Raw genomic sequence first — 24,477 nt, forward strand, 5'->3', positions numbered from 1 at the left:
TTCTCTATCTCTCTTTCTCTATCTCTCTTTCTCTATCTCTCTTCTCTATCTCTCTTTCTCTATCTCTCTTTCTCTATCTCTCTTTCTCTATCTCTCTTTCTCTATCTCTCTTTCTCTATCTCTCTTTCTCTATCTCTCTTTCTCTATCTCTCTTTCTCTATCTCTCTTTCTCTATCTCTCTTTCTCTATCTCTCTTTCTCTATCTCTCTTTCTCTATCTCTCTTTCTCTATCTCTCTTTCTCTATCTCTCTTTCTCTATCTCTCTTTCTCTATCTCTCTTCTCTCTCTCTCTCTCTCTCTCTCTCTCTCTCCTCTCTCCCTCTCTCCCTCTCTCCCTCTCTCCCTCTCTCCCTCCCTCTCCCTCTCCCTCCCTCTCTCCCTCTCTCCTCTCTCCCTCTCTCCTCTCTCCTCCCTCTCTCCCTCTCTCCCTCTCTCCCTCTCTCCCTCTCTCTCCGTCTCTCCGTCTCTCCCTCTCTCCCTCTCTCCCTCTCTCCCTCTCTCCCTCTCTCCGTCTCTCCGTCTCTCCGTCTCTCCGTCTCTCCCTCTCTCCGTCTCTCCCTCTCTCCCTCTCTCCCTCTCTCCCTCTCTCTCTCCTCCTCCTCCTCTCTCCTCTCTCCTCTCGCTCTCCTCCTCTCTCTCTCTCTCTCCTCCCCCTCTCTCCCCTCTCCCTCTCCCCACCCTCGCCCTGCCTCATGGGGAGGTGTGTGTTTCTCCGACAGCTATGTGGTGCGAGTCCGTGCTGTGGTGATGACCCGTGATGACCTCAGTGGGGGCTGGGTGCCGCTGGGGGGAGCTGGCCTCAGTCACGTCATGATCTGCAGGGGGGGCCGCTCCGACGACAGTGACCCCACCGGCTTCCTGATCCGTGGGGAACGGCTCCGGGACCAAGCGGTAAGTGGGTCACGTGACGGGTCCGTGGTCACATGATGGGCTACGGCGACCCTTTTGTTCTGGGGGAAAAATGGCAGGGGGGGGGGGTGGTCTCCGTATTACTCGAACGGAGATGGGAACATCCGTGCCAGGGGGGACGTTCTGGTTGGATTCTGAATAACTGAAGGTAACTGGAAAATGTAACCCATCGTAAAGAATAAAGATGGGAGTAACTTTACCCAACCACAGGCTACCTCAGAGCCAAGGTGTTGGGCCACTGTTTTAATGTGGGACTTGCCGCAAGCTCCCACAACAGTATCATGACCGGATTGGCAGTTACGGTAATGTTGGTTAAGGGATGAATGTTGGCCAGGACTTGCGAAAACGATTCCTACCCCCCCCCCCACCCCGCCCCGCCCCGCCCCGCCCCGCCCTTCTTCCAAAGAGTCTTGAGGCTTCTCCATCCAAATCAGAAGGCAGGCACCTTTAACACTTTGTGCAGCGGGCTTGACAGTGCAGCACTCCTCCTCCGGGTCACACAAAGCACCATTGGATTTTGTGGGCAAGTCTTTGGGGTGCCCACGATCTCCAGATGAAAGAGCACCGTGATGTGCCCGGCAAGACAGATGCCAACTTAAAGACGTGGCAAAGAATCCGTGACTGTTCCAACCCGCAGGTCAATGATTGGAGAGCGTTTTCGGGACGGTTATGTCATTACTGAGCACCGTATGAACTCTGAACTCTGCCGTTGGCCTTCGGGTCTCCGGGCCTGGATTGTGGCACATTGGGACCACCACAAGCCACTCCAACTGTTGCCAATGCCTCAGAAATGGCCGCTGTCAGGAACACGGCCCTGGAGAATAAGGCAAGCAGCCCAACTGAAATCCGGTCGTCCCTCCCTCAACCCGATCATGGCCGACTGACCCTCTGTGTCGAGAGCACGATTGGTAGCATTCAGTGCTGGGCTCAGGGGAAATGGTTTAAGGTATGGATCAACCGTGATCTAATTGAAGGAGACCCGAGGGGCTGAATGGCCTCCTCCTCCTCCACCCTCTGCGTCTGGTCTTTTCCCCTGCCGCGCGAGAGATTGAGGAGGAGAAAGTGTTTGAGAATTAGCTCACAGCAGAATGATTGTTCTTGGAAGAATCATCAAAACCCTACAGAGCAGAAAAAGGCCATTCAGCCCATTGAGCCTAAACTGCCAACAATCCCACCCAGGCCCCATCCCTGTAACCGCACATATTTACCCTGTTAATCCCCCTGACACTAAGGGGCAATTTAGCATGGCCAATCCACCTAACCTACACATCTTTGGACACTAAGGGGCAATTTAGCACGGCCAATCCACCTAACCTGCACATCTTTGGACACTAAGGGGCAATTTAGCATGGCCAATCCACCTAACCTGCACATCTTTGGACACTAAGGGGCAATTTAGCATGGCCAATCCACCTAACCTGCACATCTTTGGACACTAAGGGGCAATTTACCATGGCCAATCCACCTAACCTGCACATCTTTGGACACTAAGGGGCAATTTAGCATGGCCAATCCACCTAACCTGCACATCTTTGGACACTAAGGGGCAATTTAGCATGGCCAATCCACCTAACCTGCACATCTTTGGACACTAAGGGGCAATTTAGCATGGCCAATCCACCTAACCTGCACATCTTTGGACACTAAGGGGCAATTTACCATGGCCAATCCACCTAACCTACACCTCTTGGGACACTAAGAGACAATTTAGCATGGCCATTCCACCCAACCCACGCATCTTTGGACACTGAGGGGCAATTTAGCATGGCCAATCAACCAAGCCTACATATCTTGGGATGCTAAGGGGCAATTTAACATGGCCAATCCACCTAACCTGCACATCTTTGGACCATGGGAGGAAACCGGAGCACCCGGAGGAAACCCACACAGGGAGAACGTGCAAACTCCATACTGACAGTCACCCAAGGCTGGAATCGAACCCGGGTCCCTGGCACTGTGAGGCCAAGGCGTGGCTGTTAAATATCTTCCGACATTGTGCTGAGTCTTTAATGGGAAGAAGGTTGATGTGAAGTCAGAAAGATCTCCCGACTTCAGGCCTCTGTAGTAATGAAAGCTAAAAGAACTGAATTGACAATGTCTTCAACCCTCTCTCTCTTCACTGTCCACAGGTGATCCTGGAGTGTGACCTCAAGAAAGACCTCATTTACAACAAGGTGAATCCCATCTTCCATCACTGGAAAGTAGACGATGATAAGTTTGGCCTGACCTTCCAGAGCCCCGCTGATGCTGTCACCTTTGAACAAAGCATCAAGAAGGTCATTGAGGAGCTGGCTCGAGGTAGGAGTGGACCATCACTTCTTCTGAATCTTAAGCATCCACGACAGAGGCATGGGGAGAATGCGGGCATTCAAAATGGGGAGAGAAATCAGAGGTTCAAAGGGACTTGGGAGTCCTAGTTCAGGATTCTCTTCAGGTTAACTTGCGGGTTGAGTTGATAGTTAGGAAGGCAAATGCAATGTTAGCATTCATGTCGAGAGGGCTAGAATACAAGAGCAGGGATGTACTGCTGAGGCTTTATAAGGCTCTGGTCAGACCCCATTTGGAGTATTGTGAGCAATTCTGGGCCCCGTATCGAAGGAAGGATGTGCTGGCCTTGGAGAGGGTCCAGAGGAGGCACATGAGAACGATCCCGGGAATTAAAAACTTGACATATGAGGAGTGTTTGAGGACTCTGTATCCCCCCCGCTACCCCATAGAAGAATGAGGGGGGAATCTCATTGAAACTTACAGAATACTGAAAGGCCTGGATAGAGTGGACGTGGGGAAGATGTCTCCATTAGTCGGAGAGACTGGGATCCGAAGGCACAGCGTCGGAGTAAAGGGACGAGCCTTTAGAACTGAGATGAGGAGGAATTTCTTCAGCCAGAGGGTGGTGAATCTGTGGAATTCATTGCCACAGAGGGGGCCGGGTCATTGAGTGTATTTAAGACAGAGATTGATAGGTTCTTGATTGGTAAGGGGGTCAAAGGTTATGGGGAAAATGCGGGAGAATGGGGTTGAGAAATTTATCAGCCATGATTGAATGGCGGAGCAGACTCGATGGGCTGAATGGCTCCTATATCTTATGTTCTAAAGGTCTTATGTTTGAGGTGGCGCATCAACCATAGTCATAATAAGTGGTGGGGCAGGCTCAAAGGGCTGAATGGCCTACTCCTTCCCTGGTCTTGTATGTTCCTGTGTGAACATCTCTTGATGGACGTGAGTGAGGCTGACTCTATAGTTGGACTGTTAGCCTATCAATCTGTATGATATTTACCCTGGCATTCAGAATGTAGCGTTACAGTCATAGCTAGGGTGCAGAGAAAGATCAACTTAATGTAATATAATCATATGTTTAAGAAGCAAGCAGATATCTAGACTCTAAAGGAGTCAAGGGGGATGGGGAGAGGGCAGGAGTAAGGTGTTGAGATGGAGGATCTGCCATGATCATGTTGAATGGCAGAGCAGCCTCGAGGGGCTGAATGGCCTGCTTCAATCCAATGGATTGAGTGCTCGAGTATTGGAACCAATCCAAGGTCCATTGAGCCCCGTTCCCAAACACAACTTCCGCAAACTCCCAATCCACGGAGTTATCCCTGTCCAAGGTCCAGTGCCCCATTCCCAAACTAAGGCTCATGACCAGGGCATTGGACTTCCAATTCGGGGCACCAGTGTCAGAGGGTCCATTGCTAAGGTATTGGGCTCCTAACCTCTGGGCCGAGTACTCTAGAGTTGGGCTCCCCAATTCCAGGGTCCATTTTGTGTTGTACTTCAAAACTAAGGGTCTTAGTTCCAGATGTTTTACTCCTAATCCTAACGCGTTTGACTCTTAGGGCCAGATTTTATGGCCTCACTCGGGCAAGATCATAAACTCCCATCGATGGTTCCCTTCTGGAACCTGACCTGCGCAGAGAGGGCTCAGATGTGGGAATCTCCAACCAAATGGCCCAGTCCTTGGGTGTTTGACTCTTTAGTGTACGTGCTCTGTGCCAGAGAGTAGGAAATCCAATCAATGAGCAAAGCGCCACAGTGCTGAGGTCTTAAGACAGTTTATTCATTCATTCATTACTTGTGTCACAAGTAGGCTTACGTTAACACTGCAATGAAGTCACTGTGAAAATCCCCTAGTTGCCACACTCCGGCGTCTGTTCGGGGACACTGAGGGAGAATTTAGCACAGCCAGTGCACCTAACCAGCACGTGTTTCAGACTGTGGGAGAAAATTGGAGCACCTGGAGGAAACCCATGCAGACACGGGGAGAACATGCAGATTCCAGTGACCCAAGCCAGGAATCGAACCCAGGTCCAATGTTGGATCCCAGTCTAAGGAGCCACTGTTGACATGTTGAGCTCCGAATTGAAGATTAAGATCAAGTCTAATAGGATTCTCAAACTAAGGGGCCAGTGGTAGGTTCCTGGAGCCCCAATCTACTTTCCAGGGTCAATGTGCTAGAATTGCAGTCTCAGGACCAGTGCAGAATCGTCTGTTTCTCTTCCCGCACCTTGTGGTGCACTCGGGCAGAATTTCATCATAGAATTCCCACAGTGCAGAAGGCGGCCATTCAGCCCATCGAGTCTGCACTGACTCATCAACAGAGCATCTATCCCAGGCCTACCTCACCCTATCCCACCCATTTATCCCGCTAATCACCCCTAACCTGCACATATCTGGACACGAAGGGGCAATTTAGCATGGCCAATCCACCTAACCTACACATCTTTGGACACTAAGGGGCAATTTAGCATGGCCAATCCACCTAACCTACACATCTTTGGACACTAAGGGCCTGAATTTACCATCAAATTGCACCCATTTTCAGGCGTGAAAACTTGGTAAAGTCGGGCGTGAGGTGAGTAGCATGATCCGCGCCCGCCTCCGCACCCCTTCCCCCTTTACCAATGGCTGAAAATTGCCACCGACGGGACCGCCTCCGACGGAAGAAGGTGGAAGAGAGAATGTTTGGGGAGCGTGGGGTCCTTGACTATGCTGGCTACTTTTCCCGAGGCAGCGGGAAGTGTAGATGGAGTTAATGGATGGGAGGCTGGTTTGTGTGATGGATTGGGCTACATTCACAACCCTTTGTAGTTCCTTGTGGTCTTGGGCAGAGCAGGAGCCATACCGAGCTGTGATACAACCAGAAAGAATGCTTTCTATGGTGCATCTGTAAAGTTTGGTGAGAGTCGCAGCGGACATGCCAAATTTCCTTAGGTTCGTGAGAAAGTAAAGGCGCTGGTATGCTTTCTTAACTGTAGTGTCGGCATGGGGGGGACTGAGACAGCTTGTTGAGTCCAAGATGAGATTAGCCATGATTGAATGGTGGAGCAGGCTTGAGGGGCTGAATGGCCTACCCATGCTCCTAATTTTTATGGGTTTTTACAAAAATCGACAATGGCTTCATGGTCACCAATACTGAGACTAGCTTTCTATTGCAGATTTTTATTCATTGAATTTAAATTCCACCAGCTGCCGTGGTGGGACTTGAACCCAGAGCACTAGCCTAGGCTCCTTGACTGCTGGTCCTGTCATTTCCTTTGGGGCGTTCATTACTTCAGGACATCCCAAAGTGATCCACTGCCAGGATGTTGAAGTGTTACCACTGGCCTAAAGCAGGAAACGGGGCAACCACGCTGAACCCCTCGATTAGATTCCAGTCTGTAACTCACTCCCGGGTATCTGTTATTCTATATATAAACCACCCTGAACCCCTCGATTAGATTCCAGTCTGTAACTCACTCCCGGGTATCTGTTATTCTATATATAAACCAGCCCGAACCCCTCGATTAGATTCCAGTCTGTAACTCACTCCCGGGTATCTGTTATTCTATATATAAACCACCCCGAACCCCTCGATTAGATTCCAGTCTGTAACTAACTCCCGGATATCTGTTATTCTATATATAAACCACCCCAAACCCCTCGATTACATTCCAGTCTGTAACTCACTCCCGGGTATCTGTTATTCTATATATAAACCACCCTGAACCCCTCGATTAGATTCCAGTCTGTAACTCACTCCCGGGTATCTGTTATTCTCGATATAACCCACCCCAAACCTCTCGATTAGATTCCAGACTGTAGCTCATTCCCGGGTATCTGTTATTCTTTATATAAACCACCCCGAATCCCTCGATTAGATTCCAGTCTGTAACTCACTCCCGGGTATCTGTTATTCTACATATAAACCAACCCGAACCCTCGATTAGATTCCAGTCTGTAACTCACTCCCGGGTATCTGTTATTCTATATATAAACCAACCCGAACCCCTCGATTAGATTCCAGTCTGTAACTCACTCCCGGGTATCTGTTATTCTATATATAAACCAACCCGAACCCCTCGATTAGATTCCAGTCTGTAACTCACTCGCGGGTATCTGTTATTCTATATATAAACCATCCCGAACCCCTCGATTAGATTCCAGTCTGTAACTAACTCCCGGATATCTGTTATTCTATATATAAACCACCCCGAACCCCTCAATTAGATTCCAGTCTGTAACTCACTCCCGGGTATCTGTTATTCTATATATAAACCTTCCCGAACCCCTCAATTCGATTCCAGTCTGTAACTAACTCCCGGATATCTGTTATTCTATATATAAACCATCCCGAACCCCTCAATTAGATTCCAGTCTGTAACTCACTCCCGGGTATCTGTTATTCTATATATAAACCACCCCGAACCCCTCGATTAGATTCCAGTCTGTAACTCACTCCCGGGTATCTGTTATTCTATATATAAACCAACCCGAACCCTCGATTAGATTCCAGTCTGTAACTCACTCCCGGGTATCTGTTATTCTATATATAAACCAACCCGAACCCCTCGATTAGATTCCAGTCTGTAACTAACTCCTGGATATCTGTTATTCTAAATATGAACCACCCCGAACCCCTCGATTAGATTCCAGTCTGTAACTCTCTCCCGGGTATCTGTTATTCTGTATATAAACCACCCCGAACCCCTCGATTAGATTCCTGACTGTAACTCACTCCCGGGTATCTGTTATTCTATATATAAACCACCCCGAACCCCTCGATTAGATTCCAGTCTGTAACTCACTCCCGAGTATCTGTTATTCTATATATAAACCACACCGAACCCCTCGATTAGATTCCAGTCTGTAACTCACTCCCGGGTATCTGTTATTCTATATATAAACCACCCCGAACCCCTCGATTAGATTCCAGTCTGTAACTAACTCCTGGATATCTGTTATTCTAAATATGAACCACCCCGAACCCCTCGATTAGAATCCAGTCTGTAACTCACTCCCGGGTATCTGTTATTCTATATATAAACCACCCGAATCCCTCGATTAGATTCCAGTCTGTACCTCACTCCCGGGTATCTGTTATTCTATATATAAACCACCCGAATCCCTCGATTAGATTCCAGTCTGTAACTCACTTCCGGGTATCTGTTATTCTATACATAACCCACCCCGGTCCCCTCGATTAGATTCCAGTCTGTAACTCATTCCCGGGTATCTGTTATTCTATATATAAACCACCCCGAGCCCCTCGATGAGATTCCAGTCTGTAACTAACTCCCGGATATCTGTTATTCTATATATAAACCACCCCGAACCCCTCAATTAGATTCCAGTCTGTAACTCACTCCCGGGTATCTGTTATTCTATATATAAACCTTCCCGAACCCCTCAATTCGATTCCAGTCTGTAACTAACTCCCGGATATCTGTTATTCTATATATAAACCATCCCGAACCCCTCAATTAGATTCCAGTCTGTAACTCACTCCCGGGTATCTGTTATTCTATATATAAACCATCCCGAACCCCTCGATTAGATTCTAGTCTGTAATGCACTCCCAGGTATCTGTTATTCTATATATAAACCACCCCGAACCCCTCAATTAGATTCCAGTCTGTAACTCACTCCCGGGTATCTGTTATTCTATATATAAACCTTCCCGAACCCCTCAATTCGATTCCAGTCTGTAACTAACTCCCGGATATCTGTTATTCTATATATAAACCATCCCGAACCCCTCAATTAGATTCCAGTCTGTAACTCACTCCCGGGTATCTGTTATTCTATATATAAACCACCCCGAACCCCTCGATTAGATTCCAGTCTGTAACTCACTCCCGGGTATCTGTTATTCTATATATAAACCAACCCGAACCCTCGATTAGATTCCAGTCTGTAACTCACTCCCGGGTATCTGTTATTCTATATATAAACCAACCCGAACCCCTCGATTAGATTCCAGTCTGTAACTAACTCCTGGATATCTGTTATTCTAAATATGAACCACCCCGAACCCCTCGATTAGATTCCAGTCTGTAACTCTCTCCCGGGTATCTGTTATTCTGTATATAAACCACCCCGAACCCCTCGATTAGATTCCTGACTGTAACTCACTCCCGGGTATCTGTTATTCTATATATAAACCACCCCGAACCCCTCGATTAGATTCCAGTCTGTAACTCACTCCCGAGTATCTGTTATTCTATATATAAACCACACCGAACCCCTCGATTAGATTCCAGTCTGTAACTCACTCCCGGGTATCTGTTATTCTATATATAAACCACCCCGAACCCCTCGATTAGATTCCAGTCTGTAACTAACTCCTGGATATCTGTTATTCTAAATATGAACCACCCCGAACCCCTCGATTAGAATCCAGTCTGTAACTCACTCCCGGGTATCTGTTATTCTATATATAAACCACCCGAATCCCTCGATTAGATTCCAGTCTGTACCTCACTCCCGGGTATCTGTTATTCTATATATAAACCACCCGAATCCCTCGATTAGATTCCAGTCTGTAACTCACTCCCGGGTATCTGTTATTCTATATATAAACCACCCGAATCCCTCGATTAGATTCCAGTCTGTAACTCACTTCCGGGTATCTGTTATTCTATACATAACCCACCCCGGTCCCCTCGATTAGATTCCAGTCTGTAACTCATTCCCGGGTATCTGTTATTCTATATATAAACCACCCCGAGCCCCTCGATTAGATTCCAGTCTGTAACTCACTCCCGGGTATCTGTTATTCTATATATAAACCACCCCGAACCCCTCGATTAGATTCCAGTCTGTAACTCACTCCCGAGTATCTGTTATTCTATATATAAACCACCCCGAACTCTTCGATTAGATTCCAGTCTGTAACTCTCTCCCGGGTATCTGTTATTCTGTATATAAACCACCCCGAACTGCTCGATTAGAATCCAGTCTGTAACTCACTCCCGGGTATCTGTTATTCTATATATAAACCACCCCGAACCCCTCGATTAGATTCCAGTCTGTAACTAACTCCTGGATATCTGTTATTCTAAATATGAACCACCCCGAACCCCTCGATTAGATTCCAGTCTGTAACTCACTCCCGGGTATCTGTTATTCTATATATAAACCACCCGAATCCCTCGATTACATTACAGTCTGTACCTCACTCCCGGGTATCTGTTATTCTATATATAAACCACCCGAATCCCTCGATTAGATTCCAGTCTGTACCTCACTCCCGGGTATCTGTTATTCTATATATAAACCACCCGAATCCCTCGATTAGATTCCAGTCTGTAACTCACTTCCGGGTATCTGTTATTCTATACATAACCCACCCCGGTCCCCTCGATTAGATTCCAGTCTGTAACTCATTCCCGGGTATCTGTTATTCTATATATAAACCACCCCGAGCCCCTCGATTAGATTCCAGTCTGTAACTCACTCCCGGGTATCTGTTATTCTATCTATAAACCACCCCGAACCCCTCGATTAGATTCCAGTCTGTAACTCACTCCCGGGTATCTGTTATTCTATATACAAACCAACCCGAACCCCTCGATTAGATTCCAGTCTGTAACTCACTCCCGGGTATCTGTTATTCTATATATAAACCAACCCGAACCCCTCGATTAGATTCCAGTCTGTAACTCACTCGCGGGTATCTGTTATTCTATATATAAACCATCCAGAACCCCTCGATTAGATTCCAGTCTGGAACTAACTCCCGGATATCTGTTATTCTATATATAAACCCCCCCGAACCCCTCAATTAGATTCCAGTCTGTAACTCACTCCCGGGTATCTGTTATTCGAGATATAAACCATCCCGAACCCCTCAATTCGATTCCAGTCTGTAACTAACTCCCGGATATCTGTTATTCTATATATAAACCATCCCGAACCCCTCAATTAGATTCCAGTCTGTAACTCACTCCCGGGTATCTGTTATTCTATATATAAACCATCCCGAACCCCTCGATTAGATTCCAGTCTGTAATGCACTCCCAGGTATCTGTTATTCTATATATAAACCACCCCGAACCCCTCAACTAGATTCCAGTCTGTAACTCACTCCCGGGTATCTGTTATTCTATATATAAACCACCCCGAACTCCTCGATTAGATTCCAGTCTGTAACTCTCTCCCGGGTATCTGTTATTCTGTATATAAACCACCCCGAACCCCTCGATTAGATTCCAGACTGTAACTCACTCCCGGGTATCTGTTATTCTATATATAAACCACCCCGAACACCTCGATTTGATTCCAGTCTGTAACTCACTCCCGGGTATCTGTTATTCTATATATAAACCATCCCGAACCCCTCAATTAGATTCCAGTCTGTAACTCACTCCCGGGTATCTGTTATTCTAAATATAAACCACCCCGAACTCCACAATTAGATTCCAGTCTGTAACTAACTCCCGGATATCTGTTATTCTATATATAAACCCCACCCGAACCCCTCGATTAGATTCCAGTCTGTAACTAACTCCTGGATATCTGTTATTCTATATATAAACCACCCCGAACTCCTCGATTAGATTCCAGTCTGTAACTCACTCCCGGGTATCTGTTATTCTATGTATAAACCACCCCGAACCCCTCGATTAGATTCCCGTCTGTAATGCACTCCCAGGTATCTGTTATTCTATATATAAACCACCCCGAACCCCTCGATTAGATTCCAGTCTGTAACTCACTCCCGGGTATCTGTTATTCAATATATAAACCACCCCGAACCCCTCGATTAGATTCCAGTCTGTAACTCACTCCCGGGTATCTGTTATTCTATATATAAACCAACCCGAACCCCTCGATTAGATTCCAGTCTGTAACTCACTCGCGGGTATCTGTTATTCTATATATAAACCATCCAGAACCCCTCGATTAGATTCCAGTCTGGAACTAACTCCCGGATATCTGTTATTCTATATATAAACCACCCCGAACCCCTCAATTAGATTCCAGTCTGTAACTCACTCCCGGGTATCTGTTATTCGAGATATAAACCATCCCGAACCCCTCAATTCGATTCCAGTCTGTAACTAACTCCCGGATATCTGTTATTCTATATATAAACCATCCCGAACCCCTCAATTAGATTCCAGTCTGTAACTCACTCCCGGGTATCTGTTATTCTATATATAAACCATCCCGAACCCCTCGATTAGATTCCAGTCTGTAATGCACTCCCAGGTATCTGTTATTCTATATATAAACCACCCCGAACCCCTCAACTAGATTCCAGTCTGTAACTCACTCCCGGGTATCTGTTATTCTATATATAAACCACCCCGAACTCCTCGATTAGATTCCAGTCTGTAACTCTCTCCCGGGTATCTGTTATTCTGTATATAAACCACCCCGAACCCCTCGATTAGATTCCAGACTGTAACTCACTCCCGGGTATCTGTTATTCTATATATAAACCACCCCGAACACCTCGATTTGATTCCAGTCTGTAACTCACTCCCGGGTATCTGTTATTCTATATATAAACCATCCCGAACCCCTCAATTAGATTCCAGTCTGTAACTCACTCCCGGGTATCTGTTATTCTAAATATAAACCACCCCGAACTCCACAATTAGATTCCAGTCTGTAACTAACTCCCGGATATCTGTTATTCTATATATAAACCCCACCCGAACCCCTCGATTAGATTCCAGTCTGTAACTAACTCCTGGATATCTGTTATTCTATATATAAACCACCCCGAACTCCTCGATTAGATTCCAGTCTGTAACTCACTCCCGGGTATCTGTTATTCTATGTATAAACCACCCCGAACCCCTCGATTAGATTCCCGTCTGTAATGCACTCCCAGGTATCTGTTATTCTATATATAAACCACCCCGAACCCCTCGATTAGATTCCAGTCTGTAACTCACTCCCGGGTATCTGTTATTCTATATATAAACCACCCCGAACTCCTCGATTAGATTCCAGTCTGTAACTCACTCCCGGGTATCTGTTATTCTGTATATAAACCACCCCGAACCCCTCGATTAGATTCCAGTCTGTAACTCTCTCCCGGGTATCTGTTATTCTGTATATAAACCACCCCGAACCCCTCGATTAGATTCCTGACTGTAACTCACTCCCGGGTATCTGTTATTCTATATATAAACCACCCCGAACCCCTCGATTAGATTCCAGTCTGTAACTCACTCCCGGGTATCTGTTATTCTATATATAAACCACCCCGAACTCTTCGATTAGATTCCAGTCTGTAACTCTCTCCCGGGTATCTGTTATTCTATATATAAACCACCCCGAACTCCTCGATTAGAATCCAGTCTGTCACTCACTCCCGGGTATCTGTTATTCTAAATATGAACCACCCCGAACCCCTCGATTAGATTCCACTCTGTAACTCTCTCCCGAGTATCTGTTATTCTGTATATAAACCACCCCGAACTCCTCGATTAGAATCCAGTCTGTAACTCACTCCCGGGTATCTGTTATTCTATATATAAACCACCCCGAACCCCTCGAATAGATTCCAGTCTGTAACTCACTCCCGGGTATCTGTTATTCTATATATAAACCAACCCGAACCCTCGATTAGATTCCAGTCTGTAACTCACTCCCGGGTATCTGTTATTCTAAATATGAACCACCCCGAACCCCTCGATTAGATTCCAGTCTGTAACTCTCTCCCGGGTATCTGTTATTCTGTATATAAACCACCCCGAACCCCTCGATTAGATTCCTGACTGTAACTCACTCCCGGGTATCTGTTATTCTATATATAAACCACCCCGAACCCCTCGATTAGATTCCAGTCTGTAACTCACTCCCGAGTATCTGTTATTCTATATATAAACCACCCCGAACTCTTCGATTAGATTCCAGTCTGTAACTCTCTCCCGGGTATCTGTTATTCTGTATATAAACCACCCCGAACTCCTCGATTAGAATCCAGTCTGTAACTCACTCCCCGGTATCTGTTATTCTATATATAAACCATCCCGAACCCCTCGATTACATTCCAGTCTGTAACTAACTCCTGGATATCTGTTATTCTAAATATGAACCACCCCGAACCCCTCGATTAGATTCCAGTCTGTAACTCACTCCCGGGTATCTGTTATTCTATATATAAACCACCCGAATCCCTCGATTAGATTCCAGTCTGTACCTCACTCCCGGGTATCTGTTATTCTATATATAAACCACCCGAATCCCTCGATTAGATTCCAGTCTGTAACTCACTCCCGGGTATCTGTTATTCTATATATAAACCACCCGAATCCCTCGATTAGATTCCAGTCTGTAACTCACTTCCGGGTATCTGTTATTCTATACATAACCCACCCCGGTCCCCTCGATTAGATTCCAGTCTGTAACTCATTCCCGGGTATCTGTTATTCTATATATAAACCACCCCGAGCCCCTCGATTAGATTCCAGTCTGTAACTCACTCCCGGGTATCTGTTATTCTATATATAAACCACCCCGAACCCCTCGATTAGATTCCAGTCTGTAACTCACTCCCGAGTATCTGTTATTCTATATATAAACCACCCCGAACTCTTCGATTAGATTCCAGTCTGTAACTCTCTCCCGGGTATCTGTTATTCTGTATATAAACCACCCCGAACTCCTCGATTAGAATCCAGTCTGTAACTCACTCCCGGGTATCTGTTATTCTATATATAAACCACCCCGAACCCCTCGATTAGATTCCAGTCTGTAACTAACTCCTGGATATCTGTTATTCTAAATATGAACCACCCCGAACCCCTCGATTAGATTCCAGTCTGTAACTCACTCCCGGGTATCTGTTATTCTATATATAAACCACCCGAATCCCTCGATTAGATTCCAGTCTGTACCTCACTCCCGGGTATCTGTTATTCTATATATAAACCACCCGAATCCCTCGATTAGATTCCAGTCTGTAACTCACTCCCGGGTATCTGTTATTCTATATATAAACCACCCGAATCCCTCGATTAGATTCCAGTCTGTAACTCACTTCCGGGTATCTGTTATTCTATACATAACCCACCCCGGTCCCCTCGATTAGATTCCAGTCTGTAACTCATTCCCGGGTATCTGTTATTCTATATATAAACCACCCCGAGCCCCTCGATTAGATTCCAGTCTGTAACTCACTCCCGGGTATCTGTTATTCTATCTATAAACCACCCCGAACCCCTCGATTAGATTCCAGTCTGTAACTCACTCCCGGGTATCTGTTATTCTATATATAAATCACCCCGAACCCCTCGATTAGATTCCAGTCTGTAACTCACTCCCGGGTATCTGTTATTCTAAATATAAACCACCCCGAACCCCTCGATTAGATTCCAGTCTGTAACTCACTCCCGGGTATCTGTTATTCTATATATAAACCACCCCTAACCCCTCGATTAGATTCCAGTCGATAACTCATACTGGGTATCTGTTACCTTGGCTGCAGGGTAGAATTCTAATGCCTCTGGATTGATGGACCCTCCAGCTTACTCCGTCGTCTCTTTTACGTTTCTCCAGGTTCTCTGAGCTCTTCTTCCTCGAGTCAGGTTGATGCTGCGGCAGCTGAAGACATCACTGAAGTAAGTAAGGCCACCGAGCGACACAGATTCTCATTGCTGCCTCCAATTTCTCCCATTCTGTATTCGTTCAGGGTGGGTTTCGCTGGCATCCCATTGCCCGTCCCTGATTGCCCTGCTCAGGTGGGGGTGAGTCGCCTTCTTGAACCACCATTAAAGAACGATTCCTAGAACTGATGCTAAACCATCGCTGAGGGTATTTAAGCAGATACCATAAACACACAGGACTAGAGTAATATATTAGCTCGGACAGAGGATTGGCTCACCAGCAGAAAGCAGAGAGTTGGGATAATTGGGTCTTTTTCTCATTGGCAAGATTGTACTGGTGTGATGTCCCAGGGTTCAGGCCTCGGGCCCCAACTATTTACCATCTACTTGATTGATTATTGTCACATGTTATTGGGATACAGGAAAAGTATTGTTTCTTGCACGCTATACAGACAAAGCATACAGTTCATAGAGTGCATAGGGAGAAGGAAAGGAGAGAGTGCAGAATGTAGTGTTACAGTCATGGCTAGGGTGTAGAGAAAGATCAACTTAATATAAGGTAGGTCCATTCAAAAGTCTGACAGCAGCAGGGAAGAAGCTGTTCTTGAGTCGGTTGGTACATGACCTCAGACCTTTGTATCTTTTTTCCCGATGGAAGAAGGTGGAAGAGAGAATGTCCGGGGTGCGTGGGGTCCTTGATTATGCTGGCTACTTTTCCGAGGCAGTGGGAAGTGTAGACAGAGTCAAAGGATGGGAGGCTGGTTTGCGTGATGGACTGGGCTACATTCACAATCTTTTGTAGTTCCTTGTGGTCTTGGGCAGAACAGGAGCCATACCAAGCTGTGATACAATCAGAAAGAATGCTTTCTATGGTGCGTCTGTAAAAGGTGGTGAGAGTCGTAGCTGACATGCTAAATTTCCTTAGTCTTCTGGGAAAGTTGGTTGGCTTTCGTAACTATAGTGTCAGCATGGGGGGACCAGGACAGGTTGTTGATGATCTGGACACCTAAAAACATGAAGCTCTCGACCATTTCCACTTCGTACCTGTTGATGTAGACAGGGGCACCTGGGCCCACACAGTTGATGATTTGAGTGGTTCTCAATGGAGGAGCAGTGAGGGGGAGGCCAGACAACAGGCACAAGGAAGGAAGAGAGCTTCCATCACATGTCAACAAGGACACATGTGTCCTCAAGTGTCCATGAGTGAAGGACGGGATACTTCAGTCCTGGTCTCCTGCTGTATGGGCATTGGATGAGTGCAGGGTTGGACTTTGGGGCAAGGGCTCCCATTGTCAAAGAGCCCCAGGTACCAATGCTTCAAACAGCTCAAAGGCCATAGAATCCCTACAGTACAAAAGGAGGCCATTCGGCCCATTGAGTCTGCACCAACTCTCTGACAGAATATTTTACCCAGGCTGTCTACCCCACCCTATCTCCGAAATCCCATACATTTGGCATGGCCAATCCACCTAACCTACACATCTTTGGACACTAAGGGGCAATTTAGCATGGCCAATCCACCTAACCTGCACAACTTGGGACACTAAGGGACAATTTAGCACAGCCAATCCCCCCCCAACATGCACATCTTGGGACACTAAGAGGCAATTTCCCAGGGAGCAAAACTGGGGAAGGGGAGATGGAGGGACACTCGGGGAGGGGAGATGGAGAGAGGGACTCTGGAGGAGAGGTGATGGAGGGGGACACACTGGGGGAAGGCAGATGGAGGGGGGACACTGTAGGAGGGGAAATGGAGGGGGACACTGGGGGAGGGGAGATGGAGAGGGATGCTGGGGGAGGGGAGATGGAGAGGGACGCTGGGGGAGGGGAGATGGCGAGAGGGACAGACTGGGGGAGGGGACATGGAGAGAGGGACACTGGGGGAGGGGAGATGGAGAGGGGACACTGGGGGAAGGGAGATGGAGAGGGGACACTGGGGGAAGGGAGATGGAGAGGGACGCTGGGGGAGGGGAGATGGAGAGGGACGCTGGGGGAGGGGAGATGGAGAGGGACTTTGGGGGAGGGGAGATGGAGAGGGACTTTGGGGGAGGGGAGATGGAGAGGGACGCTGGGGGAGGGGAGATGGAGAGAGGGACTCTGGGGGAGAGGTGATGGAGGGGGACACACTGGGGGAAGGCAGATGGAGGGGGGGGACACTGTAGGAGGGGAAATGGAGGGGGATGCTGGGGGAGGGGAGATGGAGAGGGATGCTGGGGGAGGGGAGATGGAGAGAGGGCAGACTGGGGGAGGGGACATGGAGAGAGGGACACTGGGGGAGGGGAGATGGAGGGGGGGACACTGGGGGAGGGGAGATGGAGGGGGGGACACTGGGGGAGGGGAGATGGAGAGAGGGACAGACTGGGGGAGGGGGATGGAGAGAGGGACACTGGAGGAGAGGGAGATGGAGGGGGGACACTGGGGGAGGGGAGATGGAGCGGGACGCTGGGGGGGGAGATGGAGAGAGGGACAGACTGGGGGAGGGGGATGGAGAGAGGGACACTGGGGGAGGGGAGATGAAGGGGGGACACTGGGGGAGGGGAGATGGAGAGAGGGACACTGGAGGAGAGGGAGATGGAGGAGGGACACTGGGGGAAGGGAGATGGAGAGGGACGCTGGGGGAGGGGAGATGGAGAGGGACGCTGGGGCGGGGAGATGGAGGGGGGGACACTGGGGGAGGGGAGCTGGAGAGAGGGACACTGGAGGAGAGGGAGATGGAGGGGGGACACTGGGGGGAGGGAGATGGAGAGAGGGACACTGGAGGAGAGGGAGATGGAGGGGGGACACTGGGGGAGGGGAGATGGAGAGAGGGACACTGGGGGAAGGGAGATGGAGGGGGGGACACTGGGGGAGGGGAGATGGAGAGAGGGACAGACTGGGGGAGGGGATGGAGAGAGGGACACTGGAGGAGAGGGAGATGGAGGGGGGACACTGGGGGAGGGGAGATGGAGAGAGGGACACTGGAGGAGAGGGAGATGGAGGGGGGACACTGGGGAGGGGAGATGGAGAGAGGGCAGACTGGGGGAGGGGAGATGGAGGGGGGACACTGGGGCAGGGGGATGGAGAGAGGGACACTGGAGGAGAGGGAGATGGAGGGGGACACTGGGGGAGGGGGGACACTGGGGGAGGGGGGTAATCTAAGGTTTATTCCTTGAACAATTCTGCCTGATTTTCTCCGCTGCGTTCCGCACACTCACCTCCGCCCCTTTTGAACTCTGCTTCCAGATGCACACAGACAGTGAGTCATCGTCCAATAGCAGGAAGGAGATGCTACCAAAACACATCACCATAGTAACCAGCGAATCGTCGTCCAGTTGCTACATCAGGCCTTCGGTTTCTGACGAATTCCAAGGTGGACTGGCACCGGCCGATTCACAACCCAACCAGGTAGCCGGGAAACTCTGTCTGCGTGCGCGTGACAACGCGCACCCCACCTTGGTGCATGGACGGAGGGATGGGGCCTGTATATTCCAGGCCCTGGAACGTGGGGGTGAATGTTGGCTAAGGGCCTAATGAATCGGGTGGGGTCTTTCAGGGACTAACGCACCGGGCTCTGGAGGGTAGCCTGGCTTTTCTGCCCGCCATGTCTGTGTTGAACGAGGGCATCCTGAGGCCTAGGTGTGCGGGGTCTACGCATGGGAATAGAAGCATTCAGCACAGGAGGAGGCCACTTGGCCCCACTGTGGCCGTGCTACCTCCTTCGAATGCGCAAAAACAAAACTCTGCAGGTGCCAGATATCTGAGAGAGGAGACGCGAGATGCCGGCGGAAGGTCAGCAGTGTCTGGGGAGAGCTCTGGTCGTCTGGGACTATTGACGGAATAACCGGACACGTTACAGAGGCAGGGGAAAAAAAAACCAGTCTTAACTCCACCGGCCCAAATCTCCCGACTGCTGGAACAAGCCCAGGCCAGTCTGAGGGAGTCCCCAACTCGGCTCCCGATTGGACCAGCTGGTCACATGACCCTTTCAGGCCCCCGTAAAGGGCCACGACACCACGCCCGTGTTGCATTCAGGAGGTTTTGGGGCCTGATTTGAACACAGCCTTCCTTTCCTTACTCATTGCCACTCTCTCAGCCTGTTGCATCCTGAAATCTCCTGTGATCATCTCTCCGTTTCCCTCCCCCCCCCCCCGATCGTAGATCCTCCCTTTTGTTCTTCTTGCCACCCCCCCTCCCCCCCCCCACCCCCACCCCACCCTCACTGGCTTTAAAAACTCTGACATTTCCATCTCTCTCCGGTTCCCATCCAAACTCCACCTCAGGGTGGGATTTTTCAGCCTTCCCTGCCAATGGGATTTCCACTCCCGCCAACTGCGACCCCCCCCCCCCCCCCCCCCCCCAACACCCCCCACACTTCCCGTTGCGTTTTCCCCGGCAGCAGAAGGTGCGCACAGCAGGAAACCCCATTGACAGCGGCGGGACTGGAAAATCCCACGCTCCGCCTCTGCGCGACACACACAGGAAGATCCCACCCGTTAACTCTGTTCCTCTCTCCGCAGGCGCTGCTGTCCTGCTGAGTTTTTCCAGCATTTTCTCCCTTACCTGTGAAGAATCTGTCAGCTGACAGTGACCGCCCCTGTCCTACTCCGCAACGTAAAAATAAACCTTCAAATGTTTGTCCAGTTCCCTTCGGAAAGTTACGATTAGGTTACCTTGCCGCCATCAGGTAACACGTTCTAGATCATAATGCTTCACTGCGTTACAGATACATTCCTCGTAGAGTTGTTACAGCTTACAGAACGGGGCGGGTGGCACAGTGGTTAGCACTGCTGCCTCACAGCGCCAGGGACCTGGGTTCGATCCCCGGCTTGGGTCACTGTCTGTGTGGAATCTGTACATTCCCCCTGTGTCTGCGTGGGTTTCCTCCGGGTGCTCCGGTTTCCTCCCACAGTCTGAAAGACGTGCTGGTTAGGGTGCATTGGCCGTGCTAAATTCTCCCTCAGTATACCCGAACAGGACTAGGGGATTTTCACAGTAACTTCATTGCAGTGTTAATGTCAGCCTACTTGTGACACCAATAAATAAAGTTTTAGCCCAAGGCCCAGGGTATTTCTCTGAAAGGGTGATGTGATTGGCTGGTCCACCTTTACCTGAGCATCACTGGTTGGGCCACCCAACTACTTTAAAGTTTTATTTATTAGTGTCACAAGTAAGGCTCACATTAACACTGCAATGAGGTTACTGTGAAAATCCCCTAGTCGCCACACTCCGGCGCCTGTTCGGGTACACTGAGGGAGAATTTAGCATGGCCAATACACCTAACCAGCACGTCTTTCGGACTGTGGGAGGAAACCGGAGGAAACCCACGCAGACACGGGGAGAATGTGCAGACTCCGCACCGACAGTGACCCAAGCCAGGAATTGAATCTGGGTCCCTGGCGCAGTAAGGCAGCAGTGCTAACCTCTGTGCCACCCCAAGCTGCCCTCCAATGAGTGTCAACCACATTGCTGTGGCCCTGGAGTCACATGTAGGCCAGACCAGCTAAGGACGGCAGATTTCCTTCCCTAAAGGACATCAGTGAACCAGATGGGTTTTTCCGACAATCGATTCATGGTCATCAGTAGATTCTTAATTCCAAATAATTTTTATTGAATTCAAATTCCGCCATCTGTCGTGGCGGGATTCGAACCTGGGTCCCCAGAACATTAGCTGAGTTTCTGGATAATAGTCTAGTGATAATACCACTAGGCCATCGCCTCCCCATGTTTTTAACCTGCTAATCCCCTTAACATTGAGGGAGAATTTGGCCTGGGGAGGGGAGATAGTCCCATCGATTGGCGTGGGACGGGGCTCCAAGGGCACAAACCAAAGAAGAGCCAATGTGATTTCACAAAGAAAACCTCGATGGGCCGAATGGCATCCTTAAGAATTACTGAATCCCACAGGGCAGAAAGAGGCCATTCAGCCCATCGAGTCTGCAATGCCCACAATCCCACCCAGGCCCTATCCCTGTAACCCCATGGATTCACCCCCCCTAATCCCTGACACCAAAGGGCAATTTAGCACGGCCAATCCCCCTAACCCGCACATGTTTCAGACTGTGGGAGGAAACCGGAGCACCCGGAGGAAACCCACGCAGACACGGGAGAACATGCAAACTCCACACAGACCTGAGGCTGGAATCGAACCCGGGTCCCTGACGCTGTGAGGCAGCAGCACAAACCACTGCGCCACCCCATTTTTTTGTATAACAAAAAAACACCCAACAAGCCGGCCATTTTCGATTGGTTGCTTGAGGGATCGTGCTGGGCACAAATTGGCAGCCCTGGTTTCTTAGATTTGGGCGTTTGGGTCAGGGCCTTTGGGACGTCCTGAGGTTACTGATGGCGCTATCCAAATGGAAGCCCGACCATTCACCCTACTGCCATCTGGCCCATCCCCCGCACCCATGGCCTGGGAATGGCGGGAGGGGGGAGTGGGGAGTTGTGGGGGAGGGATGGGGAAGTTGTGGGGGATGGGAGTTTGTGAGGGGGGGGGGTTGGGAGGTTGTGAGGGGGGGGTTGGGAGGTTGTGAGGGGGGGGTGGGGAGGTTGTGAGGGGGGGGTGGGGAGGTTGTGAGGGGGGGGTGGGGAGGTTGTGAGGGGGGGGTGGGGAGGTTGTGAGAGGGGGTGGAGGTTGTGAGGGGGAGGTGGGGAGGTTGTGAGGGGGGGTGGGGAGGTTGTGAGGGGGGTGGGGAGTTTGTGAGGGAGGGATGGGGATTTTGTGAGGGGGGGTGGGGAGGTTGTGAGAGGGGGGTGGGGAGGTCAAGGGGGGGTGGGAGGTTGTGAGGGGGGTGGGGAGGTTGTGAGGGGGGCTGGGGAGTTTGTATGGGGGAGTTGGGAGGTTGTGAGGGGGGTGGGGAGGTTGTGAGGCGGGGTGGGGAGGTTGTGAGGGGGGGTGGGGAGGTCGAAGGGGGGTGGGGAGGTTGTATGGGGGGGGTGGGGAGGTTGTGAGGGGGAGGGGAGGTTGTGAGGGGGGTGGGGAGGTTGTGATGGGGGGTGGGGAGGTTGTGATGGGGGGTGGGGAGTTGTGAGGGGTGGGGAGGTTGTGAGGGGGGGTGGGGAGGAGGTCGAGGGGGGTGGGGAGATTGTGAGGGGGGTGGGGAGGTTGTGAGGGGGGTGGGGTGAGGTGTGGGTGGGGAGGTTGTGAGGGGGGTGGGGAGGTGTGAGGGGGGTGGGGAGGTCGGAGGGGGTGGGGAGGTCGTGAGGGGGGGTTGGGGAGGTTGTGAGGGGGGTTCGGAGGTTGTGAGGGGGGTGGGGAGGTTGTGAGGGGGGGGTGGGGGTTTGTATGGGGGGTTGGGAGGTTGTGAGGGGGGGTGGGGAGGTTGTGAGGGGGGTGGGGAGGTTGTGATGGGGGTTGGGGAGGTTGTGAGGGGGGGCTGGGAGGAGGTCGAGGGGGGGGTGGGGAGGTTGTGAGGGGGGGTGGGGGAGGTTGTGAGGTGGGGTGGGGAGGTGTGAGGGGGGGGTTGGGGAGGTTGTGAGGGGGGTGGGGAGGTTGTGAGGGGGTGGGGAGGTTGTGAGAGGGGTGGGGAGGAGGTTGTGAGGGGGTGGGGAGGTTGTGAGGGGGTGGGGAGGAGGTTGTGAGGGGGTGTGGAGGTTTTGGGGGGGGGAGGTTGGGGGGTTGGGGAGTTTTGGGGGGATTGGGGAGGTTGTGGGGGTTGGGAGGTTGTGGGGGTGGGGAGGCAGGGGGAGGAGGGGAGGAGGGGTTTGGGAGGTTGTGGGGGATTGGGGAGGTTGTGGGGGTGGGGGGTTGTGGGGTGGGGGAGGCAGGGGGAGGTGAGGGGAGGGGGGCCTGGGGAGGTTGTGGGGGGGAGGGGATAGGTGGGGGTGAGGGCAGAGGCCTGAGATGCTGTCACTGTCCTCTGTGCCCCGCAGGTGGAGACCAGGCCGCTGCGACACGGGGACTACAGCGAGGGGGAGGATCCGGAGAGCGCCAACCCCTGCAAGGACCTCTGGGTGGTGAAGGGCTACGAGGATTACCGCAGGGCTGTGGTCCGGAGCCGAGACCGCGAGGCCGACAAGATCGACCTGTGCGTGCACTTTGCCAAGGGCGAGGCCGGGGGCGGCGGGGGCAGCCCGGGGACCGAGTGCCCGCTCAAGGAGGCCAAGGGCTCGCCCGCCTGCAGGATCCACGGCCCGCCCTCGCCCCGGCTGAAGAAGGCCAAGGAGGCGGCGGGGGCGGCCGAGGAGGACATGGCCCCCTCCCGCTGTGTGTACTGCCGGGACGTCTTCCGCGACCAGGAGAACGGCCGGGGACGCTGCCAGGACGCGCCCGACCCCATCGAGAGCTGCGTCTACCAGGTCAGCTGCATGTGGTGCGCTGAGTCCATGCTGTACCACTGCATGTCGGACTCCGAGGGTGACTACTCCGACCCTTGCTCCTGCGACTCTGGCAGCCGCCATTTCTATGCCCGCTGGCTGGCGCTGGCGGCCCTCTCCCTCATGGCGCCCTGCATGTGCTGCTACCTGCCCCTGCGGGCCTGCCATCGCTGCGGGGAGCGGTGGGGCTGCTGCGGGGGCAAACACAAGGCGGTGCACTGAGGCAGGGTCCCGCCGGAGGGAGACTCAGCCAGGGCTACACACAAACCACACAACAAAAAAAAAAAGGGTCAGCACTTTTTTTTGCAACGCGGCTGTCCTGGATGGCGGCGGTTAGCGCGGTGAGCACGGATTGGCGTCTGGCCAAGTGAGGCCCGGTTCAAGCTGGGATGGTCCGTTACCAATCTCAGTGGGGAAGTGCTGGTTTTAACCCCTGCCCCCCCACACCCTC

The 24,477-nt window shown here is 50.8% G+C and overlaps 1 protein-coding gene across 1 annotated transcript; it reads left to right on the forward strand.

Annotated features, from left to right (window-relative positions):
- Positions 1-700: 700 nt before the first annotated feature.
- spred3 (sprouty related EVH1 domain containing 3) lies at positions 701-24,248 on the forward strand (the record flags this gene model as incomplete). The annotated part of the gene is made up of 5 exons (XM_078208526.1): positions 701-891; positions 3,039-3,207; positions 15,685-15,746; positions 18,954-19,115; positions 23,583-24,248. Coding segments are annotated over 5 exons (1,250 nt in total), but the record flags the coding sequence as incomplete, so codon positions are not given.
- Between the last annotated feature and the right edge of the window lie 229 nt (positions 24,249-24,477).

Source organism: Mustelus asterias, unplaced genomic scaffold, assembly GCF_964213995.1.
Source record: "Mustelus asterias unplaced genomic scaffold, sMusAst1.hap1.1 HAP1_SCAFFOLD_3878, whole genome shotgun sequence".
Classification (NCBI taxonomy): Eukaryota; Metazoa; Chordata; class Chondrichthyes; order Carcharhiniformes; family Triakidae; genus Mustelus; species Mustelus asterias.